General features: G+C 46.4%; 1 protein-coding gene across 2 annotated transcripts in view; it reads left to right on the forward strand.

Moving 5' to 3' along the window:
- Positions 1 to 23,105, forward strand: part of IRAG1 (inositol 1,4,5-triphosphate receptor associated 1) — a 129,435-nt gene extending 106,330 nt beyond the window's left edge. For both annotated transcript variants that reach the window (XM_040327965.1, XM_040327966.1), the window contains exons 12-20: positions 4,783 to 4,923; positions 6,327 to 6,458; positions 6,533 to 6,674; positions 8,742 to 8,791; positions 11,745 to 11,852; positions 11,961 to 12,025; positions 17,074 to 17,196; positions 20,084 to 20,212; positions 22,187 to 23,105. In XM_040327965.1, coding sequence (XP_040183899.1) covers positions 4,783 to 4,923; positions 6,327 to 6,458; positions 6,533 to 6,674; positions 8,742 to 8,791; positions 11,745 to 11,852; positions 11,961 to 12,025; positions 17,074 to 17,196; positions 20,084 to 20,212; positions 22,187 to 22,430 — 1,134 coding nt within the window. In that variant the 3' untranslated portion in view covers positions 22,431 to 23,105. The remainder of the gene's footprint in view (positions 1 to 4,782; positions 4,924 to 6,326; positions 6,459 to 6,532; positions 6,675 to 8,741; positions 8,792 to 11,744; positions 11,853 to 11,960; positions 12,026 to 17,073; positions 17,197 to 20,083; positions 20,213 to 22,186) is intronic.
- Positions 23,106 to 27,404: the final 4,299 nt, after the last annotated feature.

Genomic DNA, 27,404 nt, shown 5'->3' on the forward strand with positions numbered 1-27,404 from the left:
GAAATACGCCCCCTACTCGCCGATTTGAATTAGGCGCCCTTACGCCGCGAGAGATGGACTACGCCGCCGTAACTTACGGCGCAAATTCTTTGAGGATTCGAAGTTTAAAAAAGTAAGTTACAGCGGCGTAGCGTATCTCTTATATGCTGCGCTGGTGCAGATCTCTGTGGATCTGCCCCTGTTTGTCTGGATGGAGGGGTGTCTGGGGTTGGGGTGGGGTCAATGTATTGACCTATCCCTACTAACTTCAGGCTTAGACTAGTCCTAAGGGTCACTGTCTACTGAGAGGCTTGACTGCCTACCTTAAGCCAAACGCCACAGTGCCCGTTCTAGCCTGATGGCAACACTGCCCTAATCCACCACTACTTCCGCCAGCACTTAAGCTTCCTGCAGCATGGCTCAGTTCTCCCCAATGAAAAAAGTACTCAAAGTGAAGAATAAAATTAATTTGTGAAATGCCTACAAAATAGTCAAGTGCTGGTATAGAACTCCTTTTGGTTTTAGACAAGCTATTCCCTAGTCAATCAGATCACTGCTGGCGCTGTGCCCTACATATGACACCATCCTACATGTCTTCTAGGAATGCGCCAAACTTTTTGACAGCCAATTCTTCAGCTCATACACCACTTCAGACATTTCCCTGCACGATGACCCAAAAGCAGTCTTGCTCAACCTTGCCCCTTTAACCAGGAAAAGTTCCCCTCTTAAACACCTCCTTAATGCAGCACGGGCGTGTATTCCGTGCCAGTGGAAGAAACAAACAGGTGGCACCAACGGTAGCCCAATGGCTCATGAGAGTGGATGACATTGAACAGATGGAGGATCTGAACTCTGCTCTCCGGCATAAGTCAGAGGAACATAAGACCAGATGGTTTTACTGGGATTGTTTCCATTTCTCCAATGAATTCCTCCAATATGCATAACTTGCAGCACTTGCCGTCGATTTCCACTGCCTGATTGGTATTGAGGTTTCCTGCTCCTTGGGGGTGATTCCTGCTCCCCTTTCCTCCCCCCAACCCCCCCTTCGTTTTTTCTTTTTCTTTCTCTTTCCCCCTTTCCCTTTCATTCTCGCTTTCTTTGTTTTTTTTCTACCTCGCGTATAACCAAAAATGCGCGTGCACAGACCCCAGTTGGGAACCCTGCACCAGGCTTCCCCCTGCGACTCAGTAGTTGCCTTTTGAGGACAGAGACACTCTATTGAATGAATGAATGAATGAATGAATGAATGACTTGTATAGCGCAACGCATGCGAACTGAATCGCCTCTGGGCGCTTTTTCCAGCCAGTATCTGCTTGGCTGGTGCGGTCATTTTTACCCCGTAGGATCATGACACGCTAGGGACACACAGTCATACACACATATATACATATATACTGGGCCAATTTGGACGAGATCCAATTTACCTACCAGCATGTCTTTGGAGTGTGGGAGGAAACCGGAGTACCCGGAGGAAACCCACGCAGGCACAGGGAGAACATGCAAACTCCAGGCAGATGGTGTCGTGGTTGGGATTCGAACCAGCGAACCTTTTGCTGCTAGGCGAAAGTGCTACTCACTGCACCACTGTGCTGCCCAAAATTAATGTGTGGTAAGCTTATGTAACATGTTACGTTATTATTGCTGCTACTTTTTACCTTTTTATTCTCCGGAATGGTATAACTGCCTTTTGGTTGTTCTTTAAGCAATTTCTATTGTTTGCATATTCTATGAAGTTACTATGGGCCAGATTCACCAAAGAGATACAACGGCGTTTCTCCTGATACGCCGTCGTATCTCTGTTTCTATCTATGCGACTGATTCATAGAATCAGTTACGCATAGATATCCATAAGATCCGACAGGTGTAATTGTTTTACACTGTCGGATCTTAGGATGCAATGCCACGGCTGGGTGGAGTTCGCGTCGTAAACCAGCGTCGGGTATGCAAATTAGCAGTTACGGCGGATCCCCAACGGATTTTCGCGTTCGCTACGTCGTCCGTAGTCAAGTTTCCCGTCGCAATTTTAGTTGGTATTTGACCTGCACTAACTTAGTCAGCAATCGTATTGCTGTCTAAAGTATGGCCGTCGTTCCCGCGTTGAAATTTAAAATTTAACGTCGTTTGCGTAACACGTCCGGGAATACGGAAGTACGCTACGCGCGTCGCCGTTTGAGAAAATGACGGCGCGCAAAGCACGGCGGGAGTTAGGAAACGGAGCATGCGCAGTAGGTCCGGCGCGGGAGCGCGCCTAATTTAAATGGCACACGCCCATTTGAATTGACCCGCCTTGCGCCGGAGGCCGCCGGCGTAGTTTTCATCGCAAGTGCTTTGTGAATCAGGCACTTGCGATGAAAACTTGCGGTGGTATAACGTATCTACGATGCGTTACGCCGCCGCAGTTCTATGTGAATCTGGCCCTATGTCCTTGTCTCTGTAGCACACCTTTTTTAATTAAATAAATAAAATCGCAAAAAGATAAAAAATCACAAAAAAATCCTCAACCCAACATGTTTCGCCTCTGGACGAGTTTTTATAACATGGCTATTGGCAGATGATTTCAGTAATCGGACCTAATTATTATGTAAGGTAACGGCATGGCTATGTCATACCACATCTATAATATTTCCCTTTCATTCCTGTGATTATTTATTTTTTATTTTTTGTGTGTAATGAATTAAAGTTATTATTTTTTTTTTTTTATAGCAATTTGATTCAATAATTTGAATTTGCCCGTTAAGTCCCAATGTACTGTGGGGTACCCTTGTTTCTCCTGCTCTAACTTTTAAGGGATGTTGGCAACAAATTGGGCTTCGCTATAATGGTTCAACTTAACATCTGGGGGTGACGTCGTATGTCGCGCACGTGCATCATGACATCATTGTGTCATGATGTAAATATTTGTTGTGCCTCATGACGTCGCATGCATTCTTTTTTTTAAATCAGAACGTCGTTTAATGAGCATGAAAATCAAATGGTTACAACGAATGCAATAATCGGTGCAACATGCACCACAAGCAAGGATACATTTCAATGTCAAATATGCAGACATGACAGACATAATACAGGTAGAGTAAGTAACACATGAATATGCAGTACAACATGTGGGGATGGGACATGTTAGGTGTGAGGGCTGCGGCCCAATAAAGCCCAAAAGGTGCAAAAAAAAAAAAAAAAAGAAAAAGGAAAAAAAAAAAATGTCGCATGCATTCTGACGTAAATATACATCATGAAGTCAGAATGCACCTGTGTATTAAACGGATGTTCCATTTTCAACCCAATGCAATTTCTGTATAGGTATAATGCCCTCCACTAGCTTCTAGGTCCCATCTCTAGACGACTGCTCTCCTGCATTGTGAATGCCGACCACACAGGTGCCTTTCAGAGAATGTTTTTGATTTTTCTGAATGAATGCAAAGCATTCCCTGATTGGGAAAGGTGGATAGTAAGACCTCACCACCCCCAGCTCTCCACCTCCCTACCCCCTGGGTAAGACCTTCTCATAGCTTCTCCTATAGCTGTACCAGGGCCGTCTTAATAGCATCCTAGGCCCGTGGGCAATGTAATGCACTGGGGCCCCTTTCAGCCTGCCCAAATTTAAGCACCTACTCTCAAGAATTAAAGTAGAAAATTGTTGATAGAATTTAACATATTTTTATTAGTACTTTAACAATAAGAAGACTAATCAACAAAAAGGGCACAGACAGGCATGGGCGTCCGCTCCATAGGGCAAGGGGGGGCAATTGACCCCCCCCCCTGTAAAATCGAGAAGGTGTTGAAGAGTCTTGCGGCCGTGGGCTGTCTGAAGGGGGGGTATGTGCTGAAGGGGAAGTCTATCTGTGCTGAAGGGGGGTCTGTAATTAAACGGGGTCCATCTGTGCTGAAGGGGGGTCTGTGCTGAATGAAGGGGCATGTGTGGAATGGGGGGGTCTGTGCTAAAGGGGGGGTCCATCTGTGCTGAATGGAGGGTTTTGTGCAGAATGGGGGTGTCTATGTAGAATGGGGGGGGGTCTGTGCTGAAGAGGGGGTCTGTCTGTGCTGAAGGGGGGTCTGTACATTCTCTAGGCTATATCTATATGGGCATGGAGTGAAGCTGAATTATCTCAAGAGCTATTTCACACTGCCAGTTAAATGTGACTGTGTATCATCGCTCCCGAAGCGCCCCCCCTGAAAGTTTCAGCAGACGCCCATGCAGACAGGTGGGTTGGGGTGCAAAATGGCAGAGTACAGAGAGTCAGGAGGGCACAATACAGGTTCTGGGATGCTGCCTGGGTCATCCTGAGACAGCTTGGTAAAAAGTGTGGCTGCCCCAGCAAATCTGGGACAGTTGGCAAGTATGATGTAGTTCAAGATTATCATGGGTCCCCCATGCACCTGGGGCCCCTGGGCAGTGCCCTGGGGTGCCCGTGCATTATGACAGCTCTGAGCTGTACCCCCAAAATTTACATTTCTCAACAGATTAGGTAGAAGAGAATTTACTTATTAGGCAAGGGTAATAAGAAAAAAGAAGGGGGGGGGGGGGAGTGGGACTGCAAGAATAGTAAAGACCACATATACCCACCCCTTGTATGCAGTATATCCTTTACAGTACTTGTATCTATGCTCTATAATTTTTTTATGTTGTTTTAAACTTCGCAATGATATTGATATGAGGAGAAAACTTGTTAAAGGAGTGAACCTTTTACTCACTTCCTCCTTGACCACGCCAGCAAAGTTTCCATATTTGTGCCCATCCTGTCCCAAATGCGCCAACAGAGTCTCACCAAAAATAATATTTTGCAATTCCCTGTGTCTGTCGTTCTACAGAACGTGTTTGTCCAGCTCTCTCTGGCCTTTCGGAATGACAGTTACACTCTGGAGTCCCGGCTGAATCAAGCTGAAAGGGAACGCAACCTGACCGAGGACAACAACGAGAAGGAGATAGAGACCTTCAGAACAGCCGTCATGGTAAGGTGATGGACGAGGGTGCCACAAAAAGAAATACATATTATTAAAGGAATCGCCCACAAACACATTTAGAAAAGGTTACACCCTTAAAAACCACCAAAACCACCTCAACCAATATTCAATGAATGTTTCTAAACTAGTGAAGTGCATCTGATTTTGTTCACCAAACTTTAGGCAAAGTGAAATCTCTCAATTTCTTCCCTAGTACCTGTATTCTCATTTCTGGAAGCTCTGCTGGATGGACAAATAAACTGGCCCTTTGTTTAGAAAGTTTGGAGACCCTTGCTCTAGATCAGGGGACTCCAAACTTTCTAAACAAAGGGCCAGTTTACGGTCATTCAGACTTTAGGGGGGCCAGACTAGGGCCATTGGGAGTAAAAAATGTCCAGTGGGAGTAAATAATACCATATCTTTGGTGACAGTGGGAGGACTAGGCCCCATTGTTGGTGGTAATGGAAATAATTGATGGTGTCAGTTGGAGGAATAGCGCCCCATTGGTCTCGGCAACAAAAATTATGGCCCATTTAAATTGGATGGAATAATGCCCCAAGGGCCGCATTAAGGCAAGCAAAGGGGCACATCCGGCCCCAGGGCCGCAGTTTGGAGACCCCTGCTCTAGAGCTTGGCAAATGAGGTAAAGCTCTTCCTTCCTTCCTTCCTTCCTTCCTTCTTCCTTTTCCTGCTTTTAAACTCCCTGGCGGGATTCCCGAGTGTGGCTCTGGGTTAAATTTCAGTACCATTAGCGGTAACCCCTGAGCCACACTCGGGATTGCATCGCAGGATCCTGGTGCAGTATACTCGCCTTGTCCCCAGGATCCTGCGATGTCCCCTGCTGTGTCCTCCGCCCAGGGCTGTCTTAATGAGAGGGCACACCTGGGCACTGCCCAGGGGCCCCAGCTGCATGGGGGACCCCTGCCCTTTCCCCAAGGCAGCTGGTCCTTGAGCCCGGGCCCTGTTTTCCGTGTACCTAGTCTAGTCCGCGGGATCCCGGGACAGAATTTGAATTGCTGGAGGATCCCGCGGAATCCGGGACAGTTGGGAGGTATGAGAGTAGGGGATAGGCGGACAGGTTGAGGTAGTGAGTTCCAGAGGATGGGAGAGGCTCTAGAGAAATCCTGGAGATGAGCATGGGGGAGGAGATGAGAGAGCTTGACAGTAGGAGGTCTTGAAGAGCGGAGAGGACGGTTTGGGATATGTTTGGAGACAAGATTGGTGATGTAGCTCGGGGCAGTGAATACTTTTTCAAGGCACTGTAAATAATATTTCCGTATATACAGACTTTTGTTTTTATTTGAAAGGGATTGCAAATGTGGATTCGGTTGTATATTTAAGTTTTAAATATGTATCGTTTGAAAAGATTTTAGTTTTGTCATCAACACAACGCGCATGTTCCCTTTTTTTAGTCTTCAGTGTCGATCTGGCAGAACAGTGAACACCGTGAAGCCTTTCAGAAGCTGCTAGAAGACATCGCCGTCCTTCACCGCCTCACCACTAGGCTCTCTAGCCGGGCCGAGATGGTTGGCGCTGTGCGACAGGTAAAGGTACTAAAAGCTGAACGTCTGATGGTGCCAACGCTCTCCGCCTTCTAATATCTTCCTCCTGTGTCCAGGAAAAGCGTATGTCCAAAGCCACGGAGGTGATGATGCAGTATGTCGAGAATTTGAAGAGGACCTATGAGAAGGACCACGCAGAGTTAATGGAATATAAAAAACTGGCCAATCAGAATTCCAGTCGGAATTACAGCGGAAGTGGTAAATGGCGTAGATCGGATACAGTTTGTTTGTGCTGGTGTCAACTAAGCAGAGTCTTCCTTCCCCTCTACTAGGAAAGTGCTGAGCGTGCCACAAATCTAGATCCAGTAATTCTATATTGTACATACCGTATTTATCGGCGTATATCGCGCACTTTTTTTGCCCTGAAAAGGGCAAAATCGTGGGTGCGCGATATACGCCGATCCTCGCTTCCCGCGCCGAGTTTGAATACTGCGCCGGCATATACCGAGTGCAGTACATTCGTGTATAGTCGGGCAGGCTCGGCTCCTCTCGTGCTCACGTCCTGGACGTACAGGACGTGAGCGCGAGAGTAGCCGAGCCTGCCCGACTATACACGAGTGTACTGCGCTCTGTATATGACGGCGCAGTATTCAAACTCGGCGCGGGAAACGAGCGGGGAGGACGCCGCAGAAGGACGCCGGACCCGACGAAGAGGACACCCGAAGCCGCAGACGGACGCCGGGCCCGACGAGGCCGCCGCGCAAGACACCAAAACTAAGTACAAAAATATTTTTTCCACAGGAATGCGGGTCCACTTTAGGGGTGCGCGCTATACGCCGGAGCGCGCAATACCCCGATAAATTTTAAAACATGCTTTAAAATCGAACCGATGGACCGCTGCCCGATCGGGCCAAACCGATGGTTGGTACACAAAAGCATCGGTTCAAAACCCGCGCATGCTCAGAATCAAGTCGACGCATGCTTGGAAGCATTGAACTTCGGTTTTTTTCAGCACGTCGTGTGTTTTACGTCACCGCGTTCTGACCCGATCGATTTTTGAACTGACGGTGTGTACGCCCATCAGACATCAGGCCCCTTCAGCGGTGGACCGATGAAAACGGTCCGTCGGACCATTCTCATCGGATGAACCGGTCGTGTGTACAAGGCCTCATGGGTTTTACTTCCTCCTTTTGTTTCTCTGCAAAGGTAAAGCATAATGGGCTACTATGTATCGAAGACACATCAGGGGCTGACCCACCTATAAATTTTAACCACTTGAGGACCGCATAACGCCGATATACGTCGGCAGAATGGCACGGCTGGGCATAATCATGTACATGTACGTGATTATTAAATGCCCTGTCGCAGACGCGCTCCCGCGACCCTGTCCGAAGCTCCGTGGCCGCGGGACTCACAGACCCGATCGCCGCTGGAGTCCCGCGATCGGTCCCCGGAGCTGAAGAACGGGAGAGCCGTGTGTAAACACAGCTTCCCCGTTCTTCACTGTGGCGCCGTCATCGATCGTGTGTTCCCTTATATAGGAAACCACAATCAATGATGTCACACCTACGGCCACACCCCACTACAGTTAGAAACACAGATGAGGTCACACTTAACCCCTTCAGCGCCCCCTTGTGGTTAACTTCCAAACTGCAATTGTCATTTTCACAGTAATCAATGCATTTTTAATGCATTTTTTGCTGTGAAAATGACAATGGTCCCAAAAATGTGTCAAAATTGTCCGATGTGTCCGCCATAATGTCGCAGTCACGAAAAAAATCACTGATCGCCGTCATTGGTAGTAAAAAATAATTAATAAAAATGCAATAAAACTATCCCCTATTTTTGTAAACGCTATACATTTTGCGCAAACCAATCGGTAAACGCTTATTGCGATATTTTTGGTAAAAAAAAAAATATGTAGAAGAATACGTATCGGCCTAAACTGAGGAGAAAAATAGGTTTTTTTTATATATTTTTGGGGGATATTTATTATAGCAACAAGTAAAAAATATATTTTTTTTTTTTCAAAATTGTCGCTCTATTTTTGTTTATAGCGCAAAAAATAAAAACCGCAGAGGTGATCAAATACCACCAAAAGAAAGCTCTGTTTGTGGGGAAAAAAAGGACGCCAATTATGTTTGGGAGCCACGTCGCACGACCGCGCAATTGTCAGTTAAAGCGACGCAGTGCCGAATCGCAAAAAGGGGCCTGGTCCTTTTACCTGCATTTTGGTCCGGGTCTTAAGTGGTTAATATCACTTTTGGGTTGGCTGCCCCTAAATGAAAATAATGATTTTTTTTTTTCTTTTCCTTTCACTTACAGACGATGGTGTTCCACGTTCTTCTCGTTCGATGTCGCTGACTATTGGCAAGGTAGGATATTGAATAAAGGGAACAGCAAAGAACACATTAGAAAAAATGAGGTATAAAAAGTCAGACCAAGGAACCAAGTGTCCAAAAGCCTTTAATACCAATGTTAATTTATACAAGAAGACATAAAAATAGTCAACATGTTTCAGGGGCTCAAAGATCTCCCTCTTCTTCAGGGCTACATAACAAAGATACAAAATGATATGCTAATTCTCTTGTTTCTCCTGAACCTTGAACTCTTTGCTCATCCTATGAACTTACAGATTTAAAGGTTCCCTTTGTTATTTAAAAAAATATAACAAGACAAAAAAATAAATATCATACCTTCCTCCACTGTGCAGTATGTTTTGCACAGAGTGGCCCCAATCCACACCTTCTGGGGTCGTTCGGCGGCTGGCTCGGCTCCTCCCCCCCAAGAGCTAACCCCCGTTCTGGGAAGCTCTCTCCCAAGGGGCTTAGCTTGTGGGCGCGCTCCCGTGTGATACACTTGAGGGCGATGGCCGCCACTGTATCACTCGGCCCCCGGCGCACTGCGTCATTGATTTTATTGACAGCAGCGGGAGACAATGGCTGTGTTGCTATAAATCTACAATGAAGAGCCGCCTCAAGCTGGGGGAAAGCATCGCGCCCACAAAGTTTCTTGGCTAAGTTAAGTAAAACGGGGGGGGGGGGCTGGGGGGCCCGAGAGTGCAAGATCTTTTTTCATCTTGATGCATAGGATGCATTTAAGGTGAAAAAACACAAAGCTTTACAATCCCCTTTAAGCCACGTCGCTACGCTTCCTGTTTGCCAGATTATTGTGCTCTCTCTGACTGATATCTTGTTCCTCTGCATACCTTTAGGGTTGCCACATTTTCTTCAAGTCAAAGCCGAACACTTTAGCGGTGCATGGCAATAATTTTTTTTTTTTTTTTTGTAATATACACTATAGGATTGTAAAATACATGGGACACACTTCCCAGGCCCAATGACACCCCCACAATCCCGGACATGCATACAGCTGCAGGTGGTGAGAGCGGGGTGGGAACAGGTCAGAAGAGTGACTGTGCAGGGGGAGGGTTAGGGAGCCTTTGCAGTGAGAAACTGCAAATGTGTGTGTGTGTGTGTGTGTGTGTGTGTGTGTGTGTGTGTGTGTGTGTGTGTATATGTGTGTAATATATATATATATATATATATATATATATATATATATATATATATATATATATATATATATATATATATATATATTAAATAAAGAAATATATAGTGTATATATATATATATATTATATATATTTATTTACTATATATAATATATATATTTATTTATTTACTATATATAATATATATATTTATTTATTTACTATATATAATATATATATTTATTTATTTACTATATATAATATATATATTTATTTATTTACTATATATAATATATATATTTATTTATTTACTATATATAATGTATATATTTATTTATTTACTATATATAATACATTTATTTATTTACTATAGTAAATTAAATATATTATATATAGTAAATTAAATATATTATTTACAGTATATGCTAAACTGGTAAGACTCGAATACAGAGGTAACCATAAATGTATAAAGTTAGTAGATAATCGGATCCCGTGTACCTCGAATATTAGATGTAGTTGGGAGAACACAAATACACCCTGTTTGTGCTCAGAGCAGCCTCGCCGTAGCCGGTGCCTCCAGTATAGTGACCTTCCTCATCTATCAATCATCAATGAGTAACATCGGGCGCCTCAATCATAAATGTTCCAGATTAAATGAATCAACACCGTTATGACATAGGAAATGTGATAAATATCCACTCGCTGAAAGTTTCCTTCTGAAAGATTTTCCAAAACTCCTCCATGGAGTTCTTTATCCTCAGAATAGTACATACCAGAGCTCTCCCTGTTGTCAATGGTACGCATCCTCCCATCACAGTGGCAGCTATTGGGGGTCCTCTTCACAAAAAACACTGTCCCCTCATCTCCCTCCATCTGCTATTTGCCAGACGGGTTGAGCATTGCAATAATGCACCCCTTAGCGGCCACTAAAAGCCATTCTGACTGCGCTTGTGCGCTCTCCCCGCTCCAGCTGTACTCCCATAGGTGGAGCTCGGCTACAGAAAGAGACCATGCACTGGGCATGTGCAGCGTTTTAATGGCCCGGAGGAGTCGCTACAGAAAACATTATTTCTCAGGGACTCTGGTGGTGAACTCCCTTCATGTCTGGGTCTGCACAAATCCAAATCATAATCCCGACGAGTCTGGAATGCCCCATGCACCCACTCTGCATAACTCATATGGGGGAGGAAAGGTGTGATATATATATATATATATATATATATATATATATATATATATATATATATAGGGTTCTCACCATCCCTGTGCTGAGTTCCCGGGTCTGTACACCCGCTGTGTCAGTTATGAGGGGTTCCCACCATCCCTGTGCTGTGTTTCCAGGTCTTCCCACCTACTGTGCACATTTATGAGGGGTTCCCAGGTCTGCACAGCTGCTGTGCCCATTATGAGGGGTTTCCAACATCCTTGTGCTGAGTTCCCAGGTCTGCTGTGCCCATTATGAGGGGTTCCCAACATCCCTGTGCTGAGTTCCCAGGTCTGGAACTCACAAAAGTGGTCAGGAAAAGAACTGGGACACATGGCAAGGAAATCTCATTGTTGGCGTGTCCAAGACTTCTAAGAAGCCGTACTCATCCCAATGACAACTTGTCCATTTTATTTTCATCAACTCCTGTCTTCTACATTCACACACATCTAAAATATCATTGAAAAGGGAGTGTATTGTATTTCATGCATACACAGACATGGAGGCGCACTGATGGAAAGATGTCCTGAACAGGAGACGAGAACATTTCTTTTATCACAGCATGAAAAGAGTACAAAATGAAGTATCACGATTCTTCACTCTCAATGCTGTTTGCTTCTTCCCTCCAGAATATGCCGCGAAGACGAGTGAGTGTCGCCGTAGTTCCGAAATTTAACTTGCTGAACATCCCTGGACAGTCCCCGAACTCCTCCCCGATCTCCGCACTGTCTTCTCTAGTAAGTGCTGCATGAATTCGGTTGGCTGTGTGATATCTGAGTAGCCTTGTTAGACTATCTGTTATGAATTAATATTCTGATCTACTTACCATTCTCTATTCCGTCTAGGCAGAATCACCCAACAGCAGGAACAGTCTACCCACCACCCCAACACTTTCCCCCCTATCAGAAAAGTAAGTTCTTCATTTCACCTCGGTGTAGATGTACACGTAGTGGGGAAGGCTGGGCTGGGGGGCATTTGTCCTATAGATCAGTGCTATGTTGGGCTGCTGGGCCTTTGTGGAATAGTTAACCATTCAGATATTAACTGTTTGCCGACCAGCCACCGTCGTTTTATGGCGGCAGGTCGGCTCCCCTGCGCAAGAGCACGTCATATAATGTCGGCTCTCGCGCAAGCCACTAGGGGCGTGTGCGCGCCCCCGCTCACCCCCAACTCCCGTGCGCTATCGCCGCCGGGCACACGCGATTGCTCGTTACAGAGCGAGGCCCGGAAGCTGTGTGTGTAAAACACACAGCTCCCGGTCCTGTCAGGGAGAGAAATGCTGATCTTCTGTTCATACAATGTATGAACAGAAGATCAGTCATTTCCCCTAGTGAGGCCACCCCCCTACAGTTAGAACACACCCAGGGAACTTACTAAAACCCCTTCCCCGCCCCCTAGTGTTAACCCCTTCACTGCCAGTGGCATTTTTATAGTAATCCAATGCATTTTTATAGCACTGATCGCTATAAAAATGCCAATGGTCCCAAAAATGTGTCAAAAGTGTCCAAAGTGTCCGCCATAATGTCGCAGTATCGAAAAAAAATCGCTGATCGCCGCCATTACTAGTAAAAAAAAATTTAAAAAAATAAATTAAAAAAAATACCCCCTTTTTTGTAAACGCTATAACTTTTGCGCAAACCAATCAATGAACGCTTATTGCGATTTTTTTTATTTTTTATTTTTACGAAAAATATGTAGAAGAATACGTATCGGCCTAAACTGAGGAAAAACATTTTTTTATATATATTTTTGGGGGATATTTATTATAGCAAAAAGTAAAAAATATTGACTTTTTTTTTCAAAATTGTCGCTCCTATTTTTGTTTATAGCGCAAAAACTAAAAACCGCAGAGGTGATCAAATACCACCAAAAGAAAGCTCTACTTGTGGGGGAAAAAAAGGACGCCAATTTTGTTTGGGAGCCACGTCGCACGACCGCGCAGTTGTCAGTTAAAGCGACGCAGTGCCGAATCGCAAAAAGTGCTCTGGTCTTTGACCAGCAATATGGTCCGGGGGTTAGTGGTTAACTGACACATGCAGGGGCATTATATGGCTACCTTCTGTTGAGATTTGCAATCTGTGGGGCAGATTCATCAAGGGGATACGACGGTAGGTGTCGTCGCAGTTTTTTGCGAGTCGGATATGCAAATGAGGAGAACCGCCGATTCAAGACCGAACGCCCGCCCGTCGTTTTTTTTTTTACGTCGTTTGCGTTCGGCTTTTTCCGGCGGATAGTTACCCCTGCTATATGAGGGGTAGCTAATGTTAAGTATGGCCGTCGTTCCCGCGCCGAGATTCAAATTTTTACGTCGTTTGCGTAAGTCGATCGGGAATACGGATGTCCGGAATTTACGTCGCCGCCGAAAACATTGACGTCCTAGCTACGTCATTTGGAGAATGCGCACTGGCAAATTTCGCCGGCGACGCATGCACAGTTAAATCGGCACGGGAACGCGCCTGATTTAAAATGTACACTCCCCCTACCGCCAAAAGAAGGCTCTATTTGTGGGGAAAAAAAGGACGCCAATTTTGTTTGGGAGCCACGTCGCACGACCGCGCAGTTGTCAGTTAAAGCGACACAGCGCCGATTCGCAAAAACTGGCCGGGTCCTTTACCTGCCTAAAGGTCCGGGTCTTAAGTGGTTAATACAGAGCGGCACTTATTTGTATTTTTTTTATATCTGCCTGGAATTCAGCTTTAAACTTTTTACCCTTTTACTGTGATTTGAAGCAATTTGAAATTTTTTGTCTGCATCCTTCTGATAAATTCTAAATACTTTCCCGTGGAGTAATGCCCAGCAGCCTGCGGCGATTAGCGTTGGTTTTCCATGAAAAGAGATAATGGGCAGATTGTGGCCAGCGTGGTACCCGTCTGATTGCTGGCAGGGTGGCGTTCCTCCGCGTCCTGTGATCTCACCGTCACTTTCCAAAGTTGTAGATGAAAGTCCTCAATAGGAGAAAAGACACGCCCTGCGGGGGGGGGGGGGAGCAGATTCTGATGGTGGTTTCCACTGGGAACACAGGATGTCGGGCCCTCTGGAAATAAGGAGGACCCACCCGGCCCTCCCACGTATGCGGCGGGTCACCCTCGGATATCCGGGGCAGGAAATTGTTGCTTGACCGAAGGAATAGACTTGCTGACACGACACAATCGATGGAACTACCGAGGGCGAGATAAGCTTTCTGATTGCTGTAAATCTTAGGAGAAGGGGGTCAAGCGGACGTCTTTCGAGGGCTAGGCGTTGACTGCTGCCATTCATCCATTAGAAGACGTTTGGGTTTTAAATAGACAAACCGCATCAGCAATGCAGTAAATGTTATTCCCAGGGCATTTTTCTCCAGCCCCCCCCCCCACTATGGGATCATATACTGTACAATACATATACATTACACAGTATCACTACATCATTAAAAAATAATAATATATATAGTCAAAAGTATTGGGACGCCTGCCTTTACACATGAACTTTAATGGCATCCCAGTCTTAGTCCGTAGGGTTCAATATTAAAGGGGTTTTCCACCCATTTTTTAAGTTTATTAAAAGTCAGCAGCTACAAAAAGTGTAGCTGCTGGCTTTTAATAAACTGACACTTACCTGCTCCACGGCTCCAGCGACACGCCCCCCCTCCCCGGCCGGCGTCTTCATTTCTAGTGTGGGCACCCGGCAGTGACAGCTTTCGGCTTCACGGCCGGGCACCCACTGCGCAAGCGGCATTGCGCATGCGCAAGCGGCGCCACCCGATTGGACAGGCGCTCGCCTACAGGGAGGGGCTGTGAAAAGACGATTAAGCTAATCGCCTTTCCAGCCCCTCGGCGGAAGGAGGAAGTGGGACAGGAAGTCCCCTTCTCCTGAAGCCCCCACTCCCCCCCCCCCCCCCAAAAAAAATTACATGCCAAATGTGGCATGTAAGGGGGCGAGGAGTGGGTTAAGAGGATGTTCCATTTTTAGGTGGAACTCCTCTTTAAGTTGGCCCCGCCCTTTGCAGCCATAACAGCTTCACCTCTTCTGGGAAGGCCGTCCACAAGGTTTAGGAGTGTGTCTATGGGAATGTTTGATCATTCTTCCAGAAGAGCATTTCTGGGGTCAGGCACTGATGTTGGAGAGAAGATCTGGCTCACAGTCTCTGCTCGAATTCATCCCAAAGGTGTTCTATCGGGTTGAGGTCAGGACTCTGTTCAGGCCAGTCAAGTTCCTCCACCCCCCAAACTCGCTCATCCATGTCTTTATGGACCTTGCTTTGTGCACTGGTGGTGGGCAGTCATGTTGGAACAGGAAGGGGCCCCAAACTGTTCCCACAAAGTTAGGAACATGAAATTGTCCAAAATGTCTTGGTATGCTGACGCCTTAAGAGTTCCCTTCACTGGAACTAGGGGGCCAAGTCCAACCCCTGAGAAACGTCCCCATACCATAATCCCCCCTCCACCAAATGATTTGGACCAGTGCACAAAATATGGATAAGCGAGTTTTGAGTATAGTCCTGACCTCAACTCTATAGAACACCTGGTGGACCGTCTGCACCGTAATTCATCCCAAAGGTGTCCTATTGGGTTGAGGTCAGGACTCTGTGCAGTCAGTCAAGTTCCTCCACCCCAAACTCGCTCACCCATGTCTTTATGGACCTTGCTTTGTGCACTGGTCCAAATCATTTGGTGGAGGGGGGATTATGGCGTGGGGTTGTTTTTCAGGGGTTGGGCTTGGCCCCTTAGTTCCAGTAAATGGGAACTTTTAGGGCTCTTTCACACTGGTGCATTTTTGCCGCGTTTTTGCGGTAAAAATAGCGCTATTAAAACGCTCCCCATGCCCCTATCCATTGAAATGAATTAAAAACGCGGTAAAAACGCAGTGTTTTACTGCGATTTTAACGCTCCGTTTTTACAGCGGTTTTTAATTCATTTCAATGGAGGGGCCATGGGGAGCGTATTTTGTGCGTTTATATAGCGCTATTTTTACCGCAAAAACGCACCAGTGTGAAAGGGCCCTTAAGGCGTCGGCATACCAAGACATTTTGGACAATTTTATGCTCCCAACTTTGTGGGAAGAGTTTGGGGACGGCCCCTTCCTGTTCCAACATGACTGCGCACCAGTGCACTAAGCAAGGTCCATAAAGACATGGAGGAGCGAGTTTGGGGTGGAGGAACTTGACTGGCCTGCACACCTGATGGAACACCTTTGGGATGAATTGGAGTGGAGACTGGGAGCCAGGCCTTCTAGTCCAACATCAGTGCCTGACCTCGCAAATGCTCTTCTGGAAGAATGGTCAAACTTCCCGATAGACAGCCTCCTAAACCTTGTGGACGGCCTTCCCAGAAGAGTTTAAGCTGGTATAGCAGCAAAGGGCGGGGCCAACTCAATTTTGAACCCTACGGACTAAGACTGGGATGCCATTAAAGTTCATGTGCGTGTAAAGGCAGGCGTCCCAGTACTTTTGACAATATAGGGCATGTCCATACACGACGCTCAGTTGGCGGTATCCACCTGGATGGACTCTAAAAAAACAAAAAACGCTCAATCTTCTATGCTGACTGAGAGTTTCTTACATTAATTTGTCAAGACACAAACTCCTGATGAAGCCTTAGTGGCGAAATGCGTAAATACCTCGATTGCTTCCACCCACCAATTCAGTTACAGAGTTGTAGTAATTCTCATGATGCCATCCATTATTGTCTAGTATTACGTCAAGGGGGTTAGAAGCTTGTGTCTGGCATGAATTGTACTGTGTTTTTTATTTTTTTAACCTGTTTAGGCCTCAAATGCCCCTTTTTTATATTTTTGTAAATCAATAAAAGATCTTTTTTTTATCCTTAAATATTTCTTTGCTCAGTTCCTGAGATATTGAGCACCGTAGCACCACTCTTATACATGCGCAGGCTCTTAAAGTGTCCACGGTAACAATTTGAGGAAAAAAGGTTCAAGCTGTAGTAGTCTGTAGCTAATGCGTGTCTTCATCTGTTGGTCCAGTGTAAAGTCCGGCGTGGAGATGGAGGGATCTGAGGTCCGGACGCCATCGCTGATTGTGAACTCTCCTGAGGAGCTCAGCGCTGAGATAAAGGCAAAGATTGAAGAAGATGCTTACAACAAAGGGTAGGTGATGTATTAAACCCAGGGGCAAACATTTATTATATTGCAGCTTACCAATTCTTAGATGTGATGGCTGCATTCGTTTTTTTTTTTAGGCTTTCTTCCATTTTAATCTGGTTATCCATTTAGCAAAACAGTTGTTTTTCAAAAGCACAAGCTCTCCAGCAGAGTGTATTGGTTTACATGGATGAGACAAACCATTTGATACTGGCAGGGGTGTATAAAATGATCAGTTTTTATTTGTGTAAAACCTCTATTCCAAAAGGGGGGGGGGGGAAAACTGTTTACTGTAATGGATTAAAACATGTGATCTGGTGTTTGGCTTCAAAGTGTATATAAATCTGCTAGTACATTTAATACTCCCCCCTCCCCCTAGACTGACAATGCTGCTGTCTGCTGTGCTCATTCGTCCAGCGGGCCTCCTGTATGGGGCCCAGACAGCAGGGGGATCCGTGCGGTGGGATGGGAGAACCATTGCAGAACTATGCACTGTGTCTGTGTCTCTCCCTCCAGCAGATGAAAGCCGGTTTCTACCCCTCTCCCTCCTGCCTGCTTTCTGCTGCTGGAAGGAGAGACACAGACGGTGCATTGTTCTGCAATTGTCCCCCTGCACCGATTTTTCTTCTTCCTCTCCTTCTTTTTTTCTTTTCCTTTTCTTTCTTTTCTTTCTTCCTTCTTTTTTTCTTTTTTTATTGTTCTTTCTTCCTTCTTTTTTCTTTTCTTTTTTTTTTTTTTTTCTTTTTTCTTCTTTTTCTTCCTTCTTCTTTTTTTTTCTTTTTCTTTTTCTTCCTTCTTCTTTTTCTTCCTTTTTCTTTCTTATTTTTCTTTCTCTTTCTTTTTCTTCCTTCTTCTTTTTCTTCCTTTTTCTTTCTTCTTTTTCTTTCTCCTTCTTCTTCTTTTTCTTCCTTCTTTTTCTTCCTTCTTTTTCTTCCTTCTTCTTCTTTTTCTTCCTTCTTCTTCTTTTTCTTCCTTCTTCTTCTTTTTCTTCCTTCTTCTTCTTTATTATTTCTTCTTCTTCTTCTTCTTTCCCTCTGTTCCTGGGCCCCCACTTGTTCCCCTGCATTGCTTCCCTCTCCCGCCACCTACTGCGAGCACACAGGCAGATGGAGAGTGGGGGAAGGGGCTGGAAAATATATAATTTACTGGCTCCTTCCTTTTTCCGAATTGGGGAACTTTTCGGGTGGGGTCCTGTCAGGTACGCTGTACGGGGGGCCCTGTGATTTCTAACGGCAGCCCTGACCATAGACTTTTGGTTCTCATTACAGTTTGCCTCTGAAAAGCTCATCTTCTTCTTTCAGCTGTCCATTTGTAAAAAAGTTTTGGTACAACCTACCTCCGTGTAATGTACAGTAGTGATGGTCGGCTCCATCTAGCGGTTGACGTGCACACTACATAGTTCAATGTTATCCCATTAGAGCGTACAAGAGAAACCTGTGAGGGGCCCCAAAGTTTCGACTGCCTTGCAGCCTTCAGAGTTCAATCCGGCACCAGTGGCAGCTGGTGCTCAAAAATTTGGGGGGCGCAAACAACCTGGAAAAAAAATTGTTTCCAGTGTGCCCCCCCTCAATTGTTTCCAGTGTGCCCCCCCTCAATTGTTTCCAGTGTGCCCCCCCTCAATTGTTTCCAGTGTGCCCCCCCTCAATTGTTTCCAGTGTGCCCCCCCTCAATTGTTTCCAGTGTGCCCCCCCTCAATTGTTTCCAGTGTGCCCCCCCTCAATTGTTTCCAGTGTGCCCCCCCTCAATTGTTTCCAGTGTGCCCCCCCTCAATTGTTTCCAGTGTGCCCCCCCTCAATTGTTTCCAGTGTGCCCCCCCCAATTGTTTCCAGTGTGCCCCCCTCAATTGTTTCCAGTGTGCCCCCCCTCAATTGTTTCCAGTGTGCCCCCCCTCAATTGTTTCCAGTGTGCCCCCCCTCAATTGTTGCCAGTGTGCCCCCCTCAAGTGTTGCCAGTGTGCCGCCAGTTTACCCCCATCAAATGACGCCAGTGTGCCCCCCCGCCCAGCACTTGCCTGTCTTGGTCAAAGCTGTCCTCCAAGTTCTCCCGTCCTCTTCCGTCTTCTGCTATAACACAGTGACACTGTGATTGGATGCCTGATAGGCGTCCAATCACAGCACCTGTCGCTTCAGCCGCTAACCAGACCCGGTGCTTCTGATTGGCTGAGAGGCGGGGAAGCGATTCCCTAACACAGCACTGTTTAAACAGCTAACGCACAGCAGTGCACCCGCTGTTTAACAATCAGGCTCTAATCAGGTAGCCTATGGCTCTAATCAGGCACTTCCAAAGCACCCCCACCACTGTAATTCAGATGGCCGGCGCTCGACAAGGGACCGGACACCTGAATAGTGCGCAGCAGCGGTGACAATAGATAGATTCATGCAATGCATGAATCCATCTATTGTTGATTGACGGTTGCAGGAGAGAGGGGGGCGGCGCTCCTGCACCCTCTATGGACGCACCGCCACAGCCTATCAAAACCATCCTAGGTTCCATTCTGACTCTTTATCTAATGCCACTGGTGGAGATGTGTCTGTACTTTTTGGTTCCTCGCCAACTGGAAGGATGCAGCTTGCAAGCATAGGCGTGTGCCCAGGCACACCCTAATCACCCTGTGCAGAACAGATTCCCCTACTGACCTGGCTCTCCCCCCCCCCCCCCCCACAGCACTGCCAGCTTCCCTCCTCTCCCACCGGTTGTTACTGTGGATGTTTTAGGCTGAGTGGGGGAAGGGGCCAGTAAATATGCCATTTACTGGCCCCTTCCCTTTCTAAATGAACATCGTGAGTGATCGGTAGAGTGTGTTTGAGCTTTGGGGTGCACACCCTAATGCCAAAGGCTGCGCACACCTATGCTTGCAAGTATCGCGTTATGGTAATAATGTTCTTCCTCTAAGGTTTCAAGAAGGTCTGAAGAAGGTTCAGGGTCTTCAGGAATTTAAGGAGGAGGAAGAGGAGAAGGTGACTGAAAGTCCAACGGAGTATGAGGAGGAAGAGAAGGAAGAATTCACCAAGCTGAAGAGCAGGTGAGACCACGGGGGGGCGGGGATAAATCCTGGTCAGGAAAGGCGGGGCCATCAGTTTTAGGCTTCATTATTCTCTAGTCTCAGACTTATTTATTAAAAGAAACTCGCACTGCAAAACCATTGAAAGTTGATCACTTGCCATAAAAAATAAAATAAAAAAAAGTCTTGTGAACGCTCTCATGCGTCGAGTCACGGCTCTTCTATGGACAACACGCGGTCCATTAACCACTTCAGCCCCGAACTATTTGGCTGGATGAAAGACCAGGGCACTTTTTGCGATTCGGCTTAACTGACAATTGCGCGGTCGTGCGACGTGGCTCCCAAACAAAATTGACATCCTTCTTTTTTTTATTTTTTTCACAAATAGAGCTTTCTTTTGGTGTTATTTTCTCACCTTTGCGGTTTTTATTTTTTGCGCTATAAACCAAAAAAAGAACGTACGTTTTGGGGGGAAAAAAACAATAATTTTTTACTTTTTGCTATAATAAATATCCCCAAAATATATATAAAAAAAAAATATTTTTTTTTTTCCTCAGTTTAGGTCGATACGTATTCTTCATAATTTTGGTAAAAAATTTGCAATAAGCGTTTGACTGGCTTGCGCAAAAGTTATAGCATCCACAATATAGGGGATAGTTTTATGGCATTTTTACTACTATTTTTTTTACTAGTAATGGCGGCGATCTGCGATTTTTTTTTTTTTTTTTTTTTTTTTATCATGACTGCGACATTATGGCGGACGCATCGGACACCTTTGGTGATATTTTGGGACCATTCACATCTATACAGCAATCGGTGCTATAAAAATGCATTGATTATTGTGTAAATGTGACTGACAAGGAAGGGGGGCGGGGAAGGAGTTAAGTGTGTCCTAGGGATGTGTTCTAACTGTAGGGGGAATGGGCTACTTATGACATGACACTGATCACTGCTCCCGATTACAGGGCGGAACCCCGGCCTTTAACTACTTGCCGACCAGCCTCCGTAGTTCTACGGCGGCAGGACGGCTCCCCTGGGCGAGAGCCCTTACTATAAGGTCGGCGCTCTAAGCGGCCACTTGGGGCGCGTGTGCCCCCCGCTCGTCCCTGACTCCCGTGAGCGGCGGGCGTGATCGCCGCCGGGTACCCGCGATTGCTCGTTACAGATCGGGGACCGGGAGCTGTGTGTGTAAACACACAGCTCCCGGTCCTGTCAGGGAGAGAAATGCTGATCTTCTGTTCATACAATGTATGAACAGCAATCAGTCATTTCCCCTAGTAAGTCCCCTCCCCCCTACAGTTAGAACACACCCAGGGAACATACTTGACCCCTTCCCCGCCCCCTAGTGTTAACCCTTTCCCTGCCAGTGGTATTTTTATAGTAATCCAATGCATTTTTATAGCACTGATCGCTATAAAAATGCCAATGGTCCCAAAAATGTGTCAAAAGTGTCCGCCATAATGTCGCATTACCGGAAAACAAAAAATGCCATAAAACTACCCCCTATTTTGTAAACGCTATAACTTTTGCGCAAACCAATCAATAAACGCTTCACTGCCCGGTTCCCTTTGGCGCATGCACCTGCCGATTGGCTCCCGCTGTTCCCAGCACACAACGGGGGGGAAGGTGACGTCATGCCCGAGACTATTGTGGCCGGAAGTGGGTGCAAATACCTGTCTTTAGACAGGTATCTACACCCCCCTCCCTCCTGAAAGGTGTCAAATGTGACACCGGAGGGGGGAGGGTTCCGATTAGCGTGAGTTCCACTTTAGGGTGGAGCTCCGCTTTAAAAACGTTGTGAAAAAATGTTCGAAAAAAAATTTGGCCAGTTTTTTTAGATCGTGAAAAATGCTCTGAAGCTGCCCCTTTTGCCCCGCCTTAAAGACGGCCCGGGGAGGGATACTTGTTGAAGGGGGTGTTACTGTAAGGAACAGTTCTGAAATGGTTTTGATCTAGAGCCGTAAGCAGAGCGTAATATTTCTCGATGTCTTCCAGTAAAATCGAGGAGTGCCTTGACTACATCCACATGCTGTACCCCAAGCTACTGAACCACTGGAGCGCCCTCTCCATCGTAGCGGCCGCCATCGTATTTCTGGCTGTCCTGCTGAGCGTTTACAACGCTGTTTCAACTTGCACTGAACCGCCAGACGGAGGAGGACACAACAAAGCCACGTGTTCCTTGTCCCAGAAATACTCCTGGTGGACCTCGGGATCTCCACACAAGCAACGTAGACAATAGAGGGGTCTTGGTGACGGTGGTACACATTGGTCCTGTCTATCGCAGGGCTGGCACATAACCGTGGAACCGTGAGGCTATACAAGTGGCTTAATGGGGGGAAAAATACTATGTTGACGTTTTTGGACAATTTTCCGGACACAAGTGAGAAAAGTTTGACGATTCTCCAAAACTTTTGGATTTGGGTCCACTGGATGGTATTGTGTTTTCATTACATGGGCATTGAATAGAGGTGAGCCTGTAGGGTCTTGGTCCTGTAACACAGGGGGTCTCCCCAAGTATAGTGATACCGAATGCAGTACATTGGGACATGTGTACTGTTTCTTACTTTTCTGGGGAGCCTTGATACCCTTTTGTGAATGTACTTTGGGAATCATTAAGCAGATTTTTTTAAGTTCCTATAGGAAAAGCAAAGATGAAAATAATATGTATGGATATGGAATAAAGGGGCTATTGTTGGCTATAATAAAGTGGTTTTATTAGCCATAATGAATGAATATGTGGAAGTTTCTGGAACCGAAGTTTCAAGATCTGGCCCACGGGGCCATAGATTGGAGACCCCGCCCATAAAATATAGCTTTTAAACCCCCTATAGTCTAAAATGGCAGATAGCATACACTATATATTACCAAAGGTATTGGGACACCTGCCTTTTACACGCACATGGGGCCGGATTCAGAAAGGAGATACGGCGGCGTATCTCCAGATACGCCGCCGTAATTTAAAATGTGCGCCGTCGCATCTTTACGCCGATTCACAAAGCTAGATACGCCTGAAAAGATGGCTTCAGCCGCCCGACGTAACTTGCCTACGCCGGTGTGTCGTGGTCGCATAGTTACGCTGGACGCATTCTGCGTTCCCATTTAAAAAAAAATATGCAAATGAGTAAGATACGCCGATTCACGAACGTAGTTGCGCCCGGCGTTTCAATATACACCGCTTACGTAAGGCGTCTGACCGGCGTAAAGTTACCCCTGCTATATTATGAGGCGCAGCCAATGTTAAGTATGGACGTCGGAACAGCGCCAAATTTTACACGTTTTACGTTGTTTGCACAAGTCGTCCGTGAATGGGGCTGTGCGTAGGTTACGTTCACGTCGACTAAGCATTGAGCGGGCGTAATTTACGGAGACAATGATACCGAGCATGCGCCGTTCGTTAAGCGCGTCATTTACGCGGGGTCACAATTCATTTCCATAAAACACGCCCACCTCTTCCACATTTGAATTAGGCGGGCTTACGCCGGCCCATTTACGATACGCCGCCGCAACTTACGGAGCAAGTGCTTTGTGAATACTGCACTTGCCCGTCTAAGTTGCGGAGGCGTAGCGTAAATAGGATACGCTACGCCCGCACAAAGATACGCCAGGATACGTGAATCTGGCCCATGAACTTTAAGTCTTAAGCCTCGTACACACGGTACGATTGTTGGCCAACCGAGCGTCTGATTTTTGTCAAAAGGGCGTATGCCAGGATCTTGTCTTGCATACTAACGTTACACAATTGTCGTGTCACAAACACGAATGAGTGACGTTCTACGAGGAATTTCAGCTCTTGAGCGCCTCCCTTTGGGACCCTTCTGCTAATAATGCATGTTTGTACTTTCGACCTTTTGTGTACTGACCATCAAAAAATCTCACGTCAAACCGTTGTCCGCAGAAAATTTACTAGCCTGTCATCCAACAGTTGGCCGAAAGTTGGACAACGATTGTCAAAACGAGCGTAGTAACGGTAGGATTTTAGGAAGACAGTCTGTCGACAGACAATCCACTGCCAACAATCTAACCGTGTGTACGAGGCTTTAGTCCGTAGGGTTCAATATTGAGTTGGCCCCGCCCTTTGCAGCTATAACAGCTTCACCTCTTCTGGGAAAGCCGTCCACAAGGTTTAGGAGTGTGTCTATGGGAATGTTTGACCATTCTTCCAGAAGCGCATTTGTGAGGTCAGGCACTGATGTTGGAGAGAAGGCCTGGCAGGGCAGTCTGTTGAGGTCAGGTCTCTGTGCAGGTCAGTCAAGTTCCTCCACCACAAACTCGCTCATCCATGTCTTTAGGGACCTTGCTTTGTGCACTGGTCCAAATCATTTGGTGGAGGGGGGATTCTAGTGTGGGGTTGGTTTTCAGGGGTTGGGGTTGGCCCCTCCGTTCCAGTGAAGGAACTTCTTAAGGCATCGGCATACCAATACATTTTGGACAATTTCATGCTCCCAACTTTGTGGGGACCCCTTCCTGTTCCAACATAACTGCCCACCAGAGCACAAAGCAAGGTCCATAAAGACATGGATGAGCGAGTTTGGGGTTCAGGAGCTTGATTGGCATGACCTCAACCCGATAGAACACCTTTTGGGATGAATTTCAGCGGCGACTGCGAGCCAGGCCTTCTCGATTAGCGCCTGACCACACAAATGCGCTTCTGGAAGAATGGTCAAACATTCCCATAGACACACTCCTAAACCTTGTGGACGGCCTTCCCAGAGGAGGTGAAGCTGTTATAGCTGCAAAGGGCGGGGCCAACTCAATATTGAACCCTACGGACTAAGACTGAGATGCCATTAAAGTTCATGTGCATGTAAAAGGCAGGCGTCCCAATACTTTTGGTAATATAGTGTGGAACCAGTAGGTTGCAAAGCAGTGTTACATTTCAAAACTTAAATGTGTACACTACATGTGTACGGTATATGTAAAACACAAAGTGCCTTTTCCTAGGTTTACCGGCCCTTTAAATGTATTATGGATAAAATCTGCACACTATCCACATTCTTCACCCCTAGCAGAGTCCACTTCCTCCTGGTCTCTGGTGATTGGCTGTCCCTGGGTTTTAACGCTGAGCTCCACACAGATAAACACAAGGCTGGAATACATATATGGAAGCTGTTTTACCTGCAGAAGGATTTGTATTTCTGTCTATCCAGCAAGGAGATGTACACTGCTCTGTCACGCAGTGCAGCCAGGTTGGTGACTTGACACTTCTTTACTGTGGTTCCGCAATACAGCCTGGGCAACTCCCCGCCTGATTGGACAGTGAAAGAGCAGAAGCTGTTCCTTTCAGTCCACCCTCTCCCCGGGTGCTGCTGTACAGACGCATGCTCAATGCAAACTACTACAAGTTCCATCTGCCACTGTGGCAGAGGGACTATGCAGAATGAAAAGAACGATCGTCGATCGATCCCGCTTCCCTCTTCCCACTCTGTAGTTCCAAGCTGCACTTCATCCAGCACCTCCCATATGGATCCGACGATGGGGGGACAACATTGCGTTTGCCTGAACATTACCCCCACAATGCGCTGATTACAGGTGCAATGCTCTGCAGGCTTCATTAACCACTTAAAGTGGAGGTTCACCCGGAAATGTTAATTTTTAACATTAGATTCATGCTCATTTTGTGAAGGGGAATCGGGTAGTTTTTTTTAAAATCGAAGCAGTACTTACCGTTTTAGAGAGCGATCTTCTCCGCCGCTTCCGGGTATGGGCTGCGGGACTGGGCGTTCCTATTTGATTGACAGGCTTCCGACGGTCGCATCTATCGCGTCACGATTTTCCGAAAGTAGCCGAACGTCGGTGCGTAGGCGCCGTATAGAGCCGCACCGACTTTCGGCTACTCGTGACGCGATGTATGCAACCGTTGGAAGCCTGTCAATCAAATAGGAACGCCCAGTCCCGCAGCCCATACCTGGAAGCGGCGGAGAAGATCGCTCTCTAAAACGGTAAGTACTGCTTCGTTTTTAAAAAAACTACCCGATTCCCCTTCACAAAATGAGCCTCAATCTAATGTTAAAAAAAAAAAATAATTCGGGTGAACTCCCGCTTTAAGACCCAGACCAAAGGACCTGGCCAGTTTTTGCGATTTGGCACTGCGTCGATTTAACTGACAAATGCGCGGTCGTGCGACGTGGCTCCCAAACAAAATTGGCATCCTTTTTTTTTTTTTTTTCTCACAAATAGAGCTTTCTTTTGGTGGTATTTGATCACCTCTGCGTTTTTTTTTTTTTTTTGCGCTATAAACAAAAAGAGCGACAATTTTGAAAAAAAATTCTATATTTTTTGCTATAATAAATATCCCCCAAAAATATATAAAAAAAAAACTTTTTTTTTTCCCTCAGTTTAGGGCGATACGTATTCTTCTACCTATTTTTGGTAAAAAAAAATCGCAATAAGCGTTTATCAATTGGTTTGCGCAAAATTTATAGTGTTTACAAAATAGGAGATTTATTGCATTTTTATTAATATTTTTTATTTTTTTACTACTAATGGCGGCAATCAGCGATTTTTTTTTTTTCCGTGACTGCGACATTATGGCGGACACTTCGGACAATTTTGACACATTTTTGGGACCATTGTCATTTTCACAGAAAAAAATGCATTTTAAATTGCATTGTTTATTGTGAAAATGACAGTTGCAGTTTGGGAGTTAACCACAGGGGGCGCTGTAGGAGTTAGTGTTCACCTAGTGTGTGTTTACAACTGTAGGGGGGTGTGGCTGTAGGAATGACGTCATCGATCGAGTCTCCCTATATAAGGGATCACTTGATCGATGCAGCGCCACAGTGAAGCACGGGGAAGTCGTGTTTACATACGGCTCTCCCCGTTCTTCAGCTCCGGGGAGCGATCGCGACGGAGCGGCTATAAACGAATAGCCGCGCCGTCGTCCCGGATCGCTCCCCGCGGGAATCCGACCGCCGCATGTAGCGGGGGGGGCGGGGTCCCGATCGGACCCCCCACCCGCTAGAAGGCAAGGACGTACATGTACGCCCATCTGCCTGTACGTGCCATTCTGTGGACGTACATATACATGCGGCGGTCGGGAAGTGGTTAAGTAGGTAGGAGGCAGACTGCCTCCCTTTTGCATCTATCACTCACAGTGCCATCATGGGGGGGCCCCCAATTTCAGGGCAGTGTGGGCTCGAAGGACCAGCTGCTTTAAAGAAAGTGCATGGGGCCCCCCCATGCAGCGGGGCCCCTGGGCAGTGCCCAGGTGTGG

The sequence above is a fragment of the Rana temporaria genome, chromosome 11 (genome assembly GCF_905171775.1).
Source record: "Rana temporaria chromosome 11, aRanTem1.1, whole genome shotgun sequence".
In the NCBI taxonomy this organism is placed as follows: Eukaryota; Metazoa; Chordata; class Amphibia; order Anura; family Ranidae; genus Rana; species Rana temporaria.